At 40.8% G+C, this 12,595-nt stretch overlaps 2 protein-coding genes across 6 annotated transcripts in view; both read right to left on the bottom strand.

The window, feature by feature from the left end:
- The window catches only part of LOC127952159 (zinc finger protein 845), a 177,127-nt gene that overhangs the window by 105,402 nt on the left and 59,130 nt on the right, over positions 1–12,595 (bottom strand). The gene's annotated exons all lie outside the window — the stretch shown is intronic.
- Positions 1–12,595, bottom strand: part of LOC127952147 (zinc finger protein 501-like) — a 106,464-nt gene that overhangs the window by 34,739 nt on the left and 59,130 nt on the right. For 3 of the 5 annotated variants that reach the window (XM_052550475.1, XM_052550474.1, XM_052550473.1), the window contains one exon: positions 3,276–5,609. The exons of the other annotated variants lie outside the window; for them this stretch is intronic. In XM_052550475.1, the coding sequence (XP_052406435.1) occupies positions 3,276–5,609 (2,334 nt within the window). The remainder of the gene's footprint in view (positions 1–3,275; positions 5,610–12,595) is intronic. 5 annotated transcript variants of the gene reach the window in all.

Here is a 12,595-nt window from a genome sequence, read left to right as displayed (position 1 = left end):
ATGTCTTCCAGTAGGTGTCAGGAGAGGGCGATTTCAGCAAGGCACAGCATGAGGACGACCGGTTGAAGCACTGTTGGGCCCAGGTCCGGGTCATCGAGGGGAAGGAGGTCTGGCCAGGGCCACACCCGGTACCACACTTCATCGTCAGGAAAGGGCTATTCTATTGTGTCGCACCGCGAAGGGGGAAGGAAAAAACCTTGCTGGTAGTGCCTCGGACGAAGACGGAGATGGTGATGGAGCTGGCCCACTCACATCCCATGGCCAGCCACCTCGGGGTCCAGAATACCATCCATCGGATCCGGGATCGCTTCCACTGGCCCGGCCTGGACGCCGAGGTGAAGAGGTTCATCAGATGCAGGCCCACTGGCTGATGCCACCGCACTCACACTGACCTAAACAAGGTCTCCCAATCCCCAGTTAAGCCCAGGAGGGGCTCCCGATTGTCCATTAAGCCCAGTCTCGGGCCTCCATCCTCGCACTTGTCTCCAGCGTGGTGCATAAACATAAAGCCTTCATCCCTTCAATACTATGGACTCTGGTCTACCATTCACTACTAGGAACTGGTTCCCGACCTCTCTCTTACCTGTCGTTCCTAGGTCCTTAGATTTCCCTACGACGATATACATTGACATTCCTAAGCTGACTCTTTGTGTGTTCATTTCCACAACTCTGGAAGTGCTCCACTCTACAACTCAATAACACCTTGTTACATTACCACTTGTAAATAAACAGTTCACTTGCACTAAACCCTCTGACTACCTCATGGTTTGTGACAAAGACTCTATGCCGCAAACTTTTAATTTTTCATATACTTTTGAAGCTCTAGATTAGTTGATCCCGATGAAGACTCATCGTCACAGCTGTAAACACAACTGCTTTTTTCTTTGGTGAGGGGGTTTGGCATCACGGTATCTTTGTTTCCATTTGGGACATTAAAGAATGCTTTATTCACGGCTACATGTACGACACGTATGACACTGCTGAAGTATTTCCACTTATGTGTACCATATGCATCAGATGTTTAGCCAACAGTCTGTGGGCATGACATCTGAGGCTGAGACTAGTGACTGGGACTCTGGACGCTTTTTATAGACTTGACAGACTCTACCTGAAATGACTCCAGACTTGACTTGACAGGAGGAAAAGGACATGAATATTTTAAATGCAAATGCAGTCTTTTATCCTTAAATACTTAAAGGTGCCATATGCAAACATTGAGGTAAAAATATCCATAACATGACCTACACGCATTAAAAGAATGAGAAGAAATAAGGGGGATGATGTCATTAAAAAAATGTCAAGTTATAGTGCTGCAGAGATATCAACCTTAATTAGCATTAGCATTACTAGCCCCAGCCCGACAGGTGTCATAATACCAGTTTCGGCCATGGGAGGCGGTATGCGGGCAACATAACCACCAGCCAACCTGCAATACACGAATAACTCGCACGTCTTGTGGGCGTGCCTGAACCTGATGTCAATCATGTGGAAAGTACAGCACAGTACTTCATTTCAGTTCAGGGAAGAGAGAGAAAGGATGTCTCAAGCCCTTGGCAAGAGACCACCACCCGCTACAGGGAAATAACCACGCTCGGAATCACAAATCAAATCCGATAAGAAAAGAAGCCGAACCAGAGTAAACTTCGGCACTGCTTTTAATCGCTGGAGAAAACTGATGGACCTGAAAGAAATGAGGTTTGACTTTGAACTTGCAACATTTCTTTTCGATTGGTAAGTTAGATGCTGTTAGTATTTCGCTAGAAGTTTGTTTTATATGTTTGTGTATTTGTTTTCGGGAAGTTATAACACAGAAATGTATCGAAGACTGTTCGATAAACGTGCTAATGTTAGCGATGGCTAACCGTAGCTGCGTTTGATAATTAGCTAGCTATAACTTAACGTTACCCATTTTATTATATCATAACTAAACTGCTCTGTCTAGTCTGTTGGTCTCCGTGTCCTGTTTGCATTGTGGTTTTTCTGTGCGTGAAAAAATTGATGTTTGGCGTGAAAGCGTGTGAAAAGAGTCAATTGTGTGTGACACACGGTGAATGCTTGAGGGTTGGCACATTAGTTCCCAAGCAGAATAAAGGACATGTTGATTATTGCTGTTTAGCATTTGTATTAATCTATGATGTGTCCCTGTTTGCGTACAAGGACATAAAAAATAAATTAAAAGCGATACGTGGACCAAGGTGTCTGAGACTGTTCATTTTAAGTAAAGGATCATAATATTTAGTCCATAACAATTTTTAATGAGGTTAACTTATAACTCCTTGTGGTTAGTCTGCACGAGATCAACAAGCTTGTTTGCTTTGCGGCCACTTTAAATACAAAATAAGCATTCGATCTACGTTAGAGTGTCTGAGCGTCGTGAGCATTCACTTTATTGAGGCATATTGCCCCCATCTGGTATGGAATGTGGAGTATGACTTGATTTTTTTTGCCAAACATTACAGATGAAACCTTTAAATATCCTTATTTATATGTTACATCAGACTTCTCCATGTTGGATTTTAAATGTTTCTATTTATTCTGTCCTGCAAATATTAACTACAGTTTAGATATGTTTTTTAACAGGCGGACGATTTTATGTGTGTGTGTTTGTTCGCCTGAATGGAAAGGAGCAAAGCCTGTGTTAATGCTATTGAGTAAGCTAATCTTTATGGCCAAAGAAGATATTTTGTTTTATTAATAAATGTTCATTTAAAAGCAGCCCACAATCATCATATTATGTTGCCATTAAATGACAGAAGAATAAAACTTTTTGACATTATTCTTTGAGGAGAAACTCATCTCAGTCGAATCTCATGGTTTTAAAGATGAAGATTAATTTTATTTATCATGAAAACATTAGATTATGTTTTTATGTTGTGTCACTTGTAATTACAGATTTATCCAGATAATATTTTAACTGAAAATTGAGTGTTTACCATTGTCCTCCTGCATTATTGAAACACTATTTTCCTATTTAATACTGCAAAGCTGCTTTGATAATCTTAATTGTTAAGAGCACTATATCAGTTTCTCAACTCTGGTCCTAGGCGTCCCCCAACACTGAACATTTTGTATGTCTCCTTTTTTTGACACACCTATTTCAGTTTCTGGAGTTTCTTTTAATGAGCTACTGAGTTGAATCAGGTGTGTTTGATTAGGGAGACACATAAAAGTTGAACATAAAGGTGAAATATTTATGCTTGATGCATAATTGTGTCACATTTGGGGAGGACATAGCATAAGGTCTGAAAGTGCTGGATCTGAAGATGATTACTTACTGTGATAGTTTTCACATGCAGTGCAGTGACACGGTTTCTCTCCAGTGTGGATCCTCTCATGTGCTTTCAGGTTTCCTAAATCTCTGAATCTCTTCCCACAGTGTGAACACTTGTAAGGTTTCTCTCCAGTGTGAATCCTCTCATGTCTTTTCAGGTCTCCTGTCTGACTGAATCTCTTGTCACAGTGTGAACACTTGTAAGGTTTCTCTCCAGTGTGAATCCTCTCATGCTGTTTTAAGTGGCTTGCTGTAGTAAAAGTCTTTTCACACTCAAAGCACATGTACTCTCTCACACCAGTATGTATTTTCTGATGTAATTTGAAACTTTGTAGAAATGAAAAACTCTTTCCACACAAATGACATGAATGTGGTTTCTCCTTTGTATGAACTTTCAAGTGTTTCTTCAGTTCTGAATCCCTCAAAAATGTTTTCCCGCACTGATCACATGTGTACAGTTTCTCTCTAGTGTGGATGTTCATATGTGACTTAAGGTTTGCTGATTGTGTGAAACTCTTTCCGCACTGATCACAAGTGAATGGTTTCTCTCCAGTATGAACTCTCATGTGTGCTGTAAGGTTTGCTTTTAGTGTGAAACTCTTCCCGCACTGATCACAAGTGTAAGGTTTCTCTCCAGTGTGGATCCTCTCATGTCTTTTCAGGTGTCCTGTCTGACTGAATCTCTTGTCACAGTGTGAACACTTGTAAGGTTTCTCTCCAGTGTGGATCATCTCATGTGTTTTCAGGTTTCCTGACTGAATGAATCTCTCGTCACAGTGTGAACACTTAAAAGGTTTCTCTCCAGTGTGAATCCTCTCATGTCTTTTCAGGTCTCCTGTCTTACTGAATCTCTGGTCACAGTGTGAACACTGGTAAGGTTTCTCTCCAGTGTGGATCCTCTCATGTGTTTTCAGGTTTCCTAAATCTCTGAATGTCTTGTCACAGTGTGAACACTGGTAAGGTTTCTCTCCAGTGTGGATCATCTCATGTGTTTTCAGGTTTCCTGTCTTACTGAATCTCTTGTCACAGTGTGAACACTGGTAAGGTTTCTTTTCAGTGTGAATCCTCTCATGCTGTTTTAAATACTTTGCTGAAGTAAAGGTCTTTTCACGTTCAAAGCACATGTACTCTCTCACACCAGCATGTATTTTCTCATGTTCTTTCAAATTTTTTAGATGTGAAAACCTATTTCCACACAAATGACATGAATGTGGTTTCTCCTTTGCATGAAGTTTCAGGTGTTTTGTCAGGTTTGAAGCCCACAAAAATGTTTTCCCGCACTGATCACATGTGTGCAGTTTCTCTCCAGTGTGGATGTTCATGTGTACCTTTAGACTTGCTGATTGTGAGAAACTCTTCCCGCACTGATCACAAGTGAATGGTTTCTCTCCAGTATGAACTCTCATGTGAGATGTAAGGCTTCCTTTTAGTATGAAACTCTTCCCGCACTGATCACATGTGTGCGGTTTCTCTCCAGTGTGAATCATCTCCTGTAGTTTCAGTTCTCCTGACCGACTGAATCTCTTGTCACAGTGTGAACACTTATAAGGTTTCTTTTCAGTGTGAATCCTCTCATGTGTTTTCAGGTTTCCTAAATCTCTGAATCTCTTGTCACAGTGTGAACACTTGTAAGGTTTCTCTCCAGTATGAATTCTCATGTGTGATGTAAGGGTTCCTTTTAGTGTGAAACTCTTCCCGCACTGATCACATGTGTGCGGTTTCTCTCCAGTGTGAATCATCTCGTGTTTTTTCAGGTCTCCTGACTGACTGAATCTCTTGTCACAGTGTGAACACTTGTAAGGTTTCTCTCCAGTGTGAATCCTCTCATGCTGTTTTAAACTGGTCGCTGAATTAAAAGTCTTTTCACACTCAAAGCACATGTACTCTCTCACACCAGTATGTATTTTCTGATGTGCTTTTAAACTTTGTATTAATGAAAAACTCTTTCCACACAAATGACATGAATGTGGTTTCTCCTTTGTATGAACTCTCAGGTGTCTCTTCAGTTCTGAAGCAAACAAAAATGTTTTCCCGCATTGATCACATGTGTATGGTTTCCCTTCAGTGTGATTTCTCACATGTGATGCAAGGTATCTTTTTACTGTGAAACTCTTCCCGCATTGATCACATGTGTATGGTTTCTCTTCAGTGTGGATGTTCATGTGATCCTTAAGGTTTGATGGTCGTGAGAAACTCTTTCCACACTGAGTGCAGGTGAAAGATTTATTGGTTCTTTTTTTCTTTAAAGCATTCTGTTCAGGTTTCTCTCCACTTCTTACATAATTTTTCTTCTCAGATTCACTCAGTTCTTCTTTCACCACATTATCTTCAATCAACTCTGAAACAAAAGTAAAAACAGTACATTTGTCAGTGTGATGGATCTGCCACAAGAATTACGTCGGTTTGAAACGACCCTTCAATATGGAGGCCATGATTGTTTTCAATCCTAAGTGCACTCATCGTCACAGCGGTAAAGACGACAGCTTTCTTCTTTCGTAAGGTGGTTTGGCACCACAGTATCTCTGTTTCCAGGCAGAATGTTAAAGAACGATATGCACGTCTACCAGAAATCATGTAAAATTCAACCAATGTGATGAGGACTTCGACACTGCTGAAGTGTTTCGACTTTTGTGTCCCATATGCATCAGACGTTTAGCCAACAGTCCTTGGGCATGACGTCTGAAGCTGAGACTAGTGACTCGGGCTCGAGTCGCATTTTTATATATTTCAGACTTGAATCAGACTCGACCTGAAATTAGGAAAAGGAGTTGAGGAAATTTTAAAAGCAACTCAATTCTTTTATACTTTAATACTTATGTAGCTTAACTGATATTCAGACACACTCTCTCTGTTTAAATCTAGATTGAAAACGCATCTCTTTCGCCAAGCATTCGAATAATGTATCTCTTAAATTGTGACTGCAGTTGTATCTGATCAAATGCGCATTATTATTCTTTAGCTTGGGTTAAACTAATTAATTTTTCATCATCAGATGGGTAAGCCTAGCCAGGCAGGGAAACAGAAAAGTAAAACACAACTGGGAGATTGGAGCAGGGGCTGCCTCGTGTTTAATATCGACCTCTGGGGCTTGAGGTGGGAAACTGAGAGAAGTGCAAGAAAAATAGAGAAAAGAAAGATGTATTGGTCTGTGTTGTGAGCAGAGGCTGCCTCGCGCTGGTGTCTGATTTGGGAGATGGAAGCCACTGAAAAGGAAAAAGGGGTTATTAGCGGCAGGTGGAAAAAGACTGAGATGTGTGAGTCTGTACTACAAGTGGAGGCAGCCTTGCGCTTTCCTCGGCTGCAGGCATCGGGAAAGAGTGGTTTGTAACATTTTGACGGGAAATGCTGAAATTCCAGAGTAGCCTGCACGGTTGCAAATTTAGCCATTTGTTGTTCAGATTTAGCTTTTTTTTTTTTGACTACCCTAGCAACATGTACTGCCAAAGCACATAGCAACAAACGGACCTTATATATATATATATATATATATATATATATATATATATATATATATATATATATATATATATATATATATATATATATACACACACACAGAGGTGGGTAGTAACGAGTTACATTTACTTCGTTACATTTACTTAAGTAAATTTTTTGGGCAACTAATACTTTTTTGAGTATATTTAAAGATGGGTACTTTTACTCCTACTTGAGTAAATTTTTTGAAAAAAATCTGTACCTTTACTTCGTTACTGTGGGAAACGCTCCTCTCGTTACTTTATCTTAATGGAATAAATGTTATAAATGCTTCAGTTTATTCCAAACACACCGTCTCCTTTTCTCTGGACAATGAGCGATGCCCATTCGCGAATGTTTCATTCTTTTGAGTCAATTCTGTTCAAAGGCTTGATCAAGCCAATTGGCAAACGTTTAACATCAGCAGCGTTGAAACGTGGCTATGGAACTGCACTGAATTGAAAGAAAATGTTCAAAGGCTATTATTTGCTAGCGATGAAGATCTTTATTAGATAGACACCACGTGTGCTGTCTACTGTTTAACAGGTAATAACTGTGCCATTAGTTTGTTGTACGTGTGACTTATAACCAGTGATGGGAATAACGGCGTTACTAACGCCATTACTTTTTCCAGTAACGAGTAATCTAATTGATTGCTCCTCTCATCTTAATAACGCCGTTACCGTTACTGCAAAAAATGCGGAGCGTTACTATAACTGATGAAGCTGTTTTTTTTTTCATCAGACCAACTAGATCTCTGAGTGAGAGGCAAATACTTTTTTTTACTGTTCTTCCTTGGTAAGTGGGCAGAGCACGAGACAAGCGCATAAATGCTGACGATTGGCTGAGGTAGAGTAAAATTTCATTGCAAGCCAATCAGAGGTAGAGTTGGGCGGGTATTCGAAAGCACGCATAGTAGTGATGGGCATTCGGCTCTTTTGACTCAGCTCACTGAAAAGAGCCGGCTCTTTTGGCTCACAAACGGCTCTTTAAATGACTTTGACTATAATATTTCAATTTTTATTACATAATTATTTAATTTCTATAGGCTAAATTTGTAAAAATAGAGTCGGCTCTTCAGATATGCGAGCCAGCTCCCGACGTTCACCTAAAAGAGCCGGCTCTTAGAGCGCTACAAAGAGTGTATATATTTGTTATTTCTTTGTGGTATATTGCTTAACAAGCTTAATTTAATTTTGCCCAGTTGTGGCCTGTTGAGGGGCAATAAATATCAAAAGTTCCAAAACATCTATTGTGTTATTTGCATTGATCCACTATATAAACATAATATCTACATACATGGCATTTGATTGGAGGCTAGTCTCACTTTGTCCCACAGCAACATTAATTTTTTTAGATGAGTGTACAATGTTTCATGTTTCTGTTAATAATTGTATTAAGTGTCCGTTTCATTATAATGTTTAGATTTATCATAAATAATTGAACATGCACATGTATTTTAAGTTCTGTTAAAGAGGGGTAGAGGTGGGGTCACATTTGAGCATTTAAAATTTAATTTTACTTGAAAGTAACGTAATAGTTACTTTCTTAAGTAACTAGTTACTTTTAAAATTTGTAACTGAGTTACTAATTTAGTTACTTTTTGGAAGAAGTAACTAGTAACTGTAACTAATTACTTTTTAAAAGCAACTTGCCCAACACTGCTTATAACAGAAGGGAACCAAGTTGAATGGAGCTTCCAAAAGACAAAAAATAGGCGATTCATATTTTATTAATGTTAATACAATCTGACCAACGTGAGAACGTTCTGCAAGTCACCAGCTGCTAAATTCAGATCTGTGATCGCATGCTGGAGCTGAGCCAGAGATTCTGTAAGCGTTCTTACATCGGTGCACATTATAACCAATGACCCAAGATTCTGTTGAGCTTTTGAATGCAATGGCCAATCAGAGGTGTCCCGATGAGTCATCGCTAAAATGCCGGTGCATCCTTCACTCTCGCTGACTGAATACCTCTTTCTGGCGAATTCTCTCGTCAAAAACAACAAAGTGCAGATGTGTGTAAGAATCTGTAAATAAGATATTGATTTGACAGTGTTAACAGTTTTAGTGATTTTAATGGGAGTTTCTGAGAGTGATTGAACTCTAGACTGTCAGTGAAAATGATTTTTGATAATGTCATTTGCTCTATGAACAATGAAAGATTAGTAGCAGTTTTTATATCACATTAACTTTCAATGTTAAATTCACATTTAATATAAAGTCAGTCGTATTAAAAATATGTTATGGCATGACACCTTTACTGTGACTTAAGTAAACAGACAGATGCTGTTTTCTCTCTTCTCTGTGTCAGTGGTTATTTATACATATATAATACGTACTTTAAAATATCATTTATTTCATGATGTAAATCCGAATTTTCATCAGCTGTTACTCCAGTTTTGATCTGATCAGTTTTGATTTGATCCAGTTATGATCCTTCAAAATATAAATCTAATATATTGATTAATTACCAGTGCTGGAAACAGTTTTGCTGCTTAATATTTTTTTTTAAGAACCTGTGATATTTTGTTTAGGATTATGATAAAAAGAACATCATTGATAGTAAATCAACATATTGGAATGAATTCTGAAGGATTATGTGACATTGAAGACTGGAGTAAAGGCTGATGAAATATATATATTTATACACACACACATAACATACATTTTATCTATATATCTAAATAAAAATAGGCTCAGTATATATGACCCAAAGTAACTAACTACTTGAGTGGATTTTTTAGCCGATTTTTTACTCTTACTCTAGTAACTATTCAGACTAGTACTTTTACTTGAGTACAGTTTTTTGGTACTCTACCCTTCTGTGTGTGTGTGTGTGTGTGTGTGTATACACACATATATATATATATATATATATATTTTCCTCTTATCCACACAAAGAAGAAAGTATTGAAAAGCTACCTAGTGCTGCACGTTGGCTAGAGACTTGGAGAGAGGTGCCTAGTAGAGGTTGACCGATATATCGCTCGGCCGATATATCGGGCTGATATTTGTAATTTTTTTTTAATATATTGGTATTGGCCGATATCCATGTTTTGTAGCGCCGATTTAAAGTCAGGCACGTTGGCGGGCAACCCGTGTTATTGGCGCGGTGGAAAGTGCTGCTGCTGCCGCTGCATGTGAAGCACCCCAAGCCAAAACTGTTTGAAGATTCAACAACTGCCCTGGTAGAAAAAGGTAGTCAGAGATTTTCACTCTGTAAATGGGGTGGAGAAGTTGTCAGCTCTTACAAACACTGCAGCGTGACGTTACCAAAGTAAACTGTCTCTGACGTTACTTCGCCTCGCTCACAGACAGCACCGCGCTCAGAGAGACTAAATAACATTTGTTCGGAATAGAGCTGAAACAACGAATCGATTTAATCGATTAAAATCGATTATTAAAATAGTTGTCAACTAATTTAGTAATCGATTCGTCGCTAAATAAATTTTATTTGCCATAAGCTGCTCATTTCGTGCATATTTCAAATCTGCGGTGACCAAAGTGTGGCAGTAATGAGCCACCGGAGGTTTTACTCAGCCAGTACAGCAGGTGAAGTAGCGAATAGCCAATAGCTGGCCTCGTTTTATGTCACGTGCTTCCCGACAGCGTCTCTGCAGCATTCAGCGGGAAGTGGGAGTACTTTACTTTGAGCCTTCAAAATGAAGAGTTACCTGTAAACTCTGCACTACTGAACTGTTTAATGGGCCGTTCACATATCGTGTCTTTTGCGTGCTCAAGTTCGTTATTTCCTATGTAGGCGCGCAGTATGCACTCTCTTAATGGAAGCGACGCGGTCGCGACACGCACGCGGTGCGATGCGCCCGTTTTTCCAGGCGCATCCACACCGCATCCATTTATCCTTTGCTGAAATTTCCGGTTCTTCATGGAGAGGGCACGTCATGGAGAGAGCACGTCATGGTTGCTTAGCAAAGGCAGAAGCCTCAGGGGCGCTTCTGCCCGAGCGCTTTGGAAAGGAGGAGAAAGCGGCGCGACTAGCGTTTTCCACGCGTTTTTGGGTGCGATATGTGAACGGCCCCTAAGAATTTTATTTGTGCAGATTCTCCAGTACAAGGTTGTTTGCAAATGTTTAGTCGTAAAAGCTGATAACATTGCTTTTTAACAGTTAACATTTAAAGCTTTACAAACATGTTATGTGATCAGTTTGTCGTTTACCAGTTCACAACAGTGAACAACCTCTGTACAACCTCTGCTGGGCCTTTTTTACGATGGAGTCAATGTGAATGTCCCACTTCAGGTCCTGAGAGATAGTGGTGCCCAGGAACCTGAATGACTCCACTGCGGTCACAGTGCTGTTCATGATGGTGAGTGGGGGGAGTGCAGGGGGGTTTCTCCTGAAGTCCACGATCATCTCCACTGTTTTGAGCGTGTTAAGCTCCAGGTTGTTGAGACTGCACCAGACAGCCAGCTCTTTTACCTCATGTCTGTAAGCAGACTCGTGAATGAGGCCGATGAGTGTGGTGTCATCTGCAAACTTCAGGAGCTTGACAGAGGGGTCCTTGGATGTGCAATCATTAGTGTACAGGGAGAAGAGCAGTGGGGAGAGAACGCAGCCCTGGGGAGCTCCGGTGCTGATTGTACGGGTGCTGGATGTGTATTTACCCAGCCTCACTAGCTGCTGCCTGTCTGTCAGGAAGCTGTTGATCCACTGACAGATGGAGGTGGGTACAGAGAGCTGATTTAGTTTGGGCAGGAGGAGGTTTGGGATGATCGTGTTGAAGGCCGAACTGAAGTCCACAAACAGGATTCTCATATAAGTCCCCGGTCTGTCTAGGTGTTGCAGAACATAATGCAGTCCAATGTTTACTGCATCGTCCACAGACCTGTTTGCTCTGTAGGCAAACTGAAGAGGATCCGGCAAGGGTCCAGTGATGTCCTTCAGGTGGGCCAGCACCAGTTTTTCAAATGACTTCATGACTACAGACGTTAGAGCCACAGGCCTGTAGTCATTTAGTCCTGTAATTTTGGGTTTCTTAGGGATGGGGATGATGGTGGAGCGTTTGAGGCATGAAGGGACTTCGCACAGGTCCAGCGATCTGTTGAAGATCTGTGTGAAGATGGGGGCCAGCTGGTCAGCACAGGATTTCAGACAGGCTGGTGTAACACAATCTGGGCCTGGTGCTTTTTTCCTTTTCTGCTTCCGGAAGACCTGGCGCACCGCATCCTCGCTGATCTGAATTGCAGGTGTGGGGGAGAGGGGGGATGCAGGAGGTGTGAATGGTGAGAGTGCTTGATTGGAGAGGTGTTCAGGATGGGTTGCAGGAGCTGTTAATGGTGTGAACGGTAGTTTGGAGAGGCATTCAGGGCTGGTTGCAGGAGTTGTGAAGGGTGTGAATGGTTGAGTGGGGAGGCGTTCAGGGCAGGTGATGGGTGTTCTTTCAAACCTGCAGTAAAACTCGTTCAGATCGTCTGCCAGTCGTTGATTCTCTACGGTGCTGGAGGGTGGTGTCTTGTAATTGGTGATCTTCTTTAGACTTCTCCACACTGATGCGGAGTCGTTGGAAGTGAACTGAGTCCTTATTTTTTCAGAATAATTCCTCTTTGCCACTTTGATCTCATTTTCCAATGTGTATTTAGCCTGTTTATACAAGACATTGTCCCCCTTCCTGTAAGCATCTTCTTTGGCCTGACGGAGCTGTCTGAGTTTTGCAGTGAACCACGGTTTGTCATTATTGTAAATTAGTTGAGTCTTTGTAGGAATACACATATCCTCACAGAAACTGATATATGATGTTACGGTCTCTGTGAGTTCATCCAGATCGGTGGCAGCAGCTTCAAAAACACTCCAATCAGTGAGGTCAAAACAAGATTGTAAATCCTGCTCTGC

The sequence above is a fragment of the Carassius gibelio genome, chromosome B3 (assembly GCF_023724105.1).
Source record: "Carassius gibelio isolate Cgi1373 ecotype wild population from Czech Republic chromosome B3, carGib1.2-hapl.c, whole genome shotgun sequence".
NCBI classification, from domain to species: domain Eukaryota; kingdom Metazoa; phylum Chordata; class Actinopteri; order Cypriniformes; family Cyprinidae; genus Carassius; species Carassius gibelio.
The sequence above is the reverse complement of the archived record's forward strand: the minus strand, read 5'-3'. Positions and strand labels throughout refer to the sequence as shown.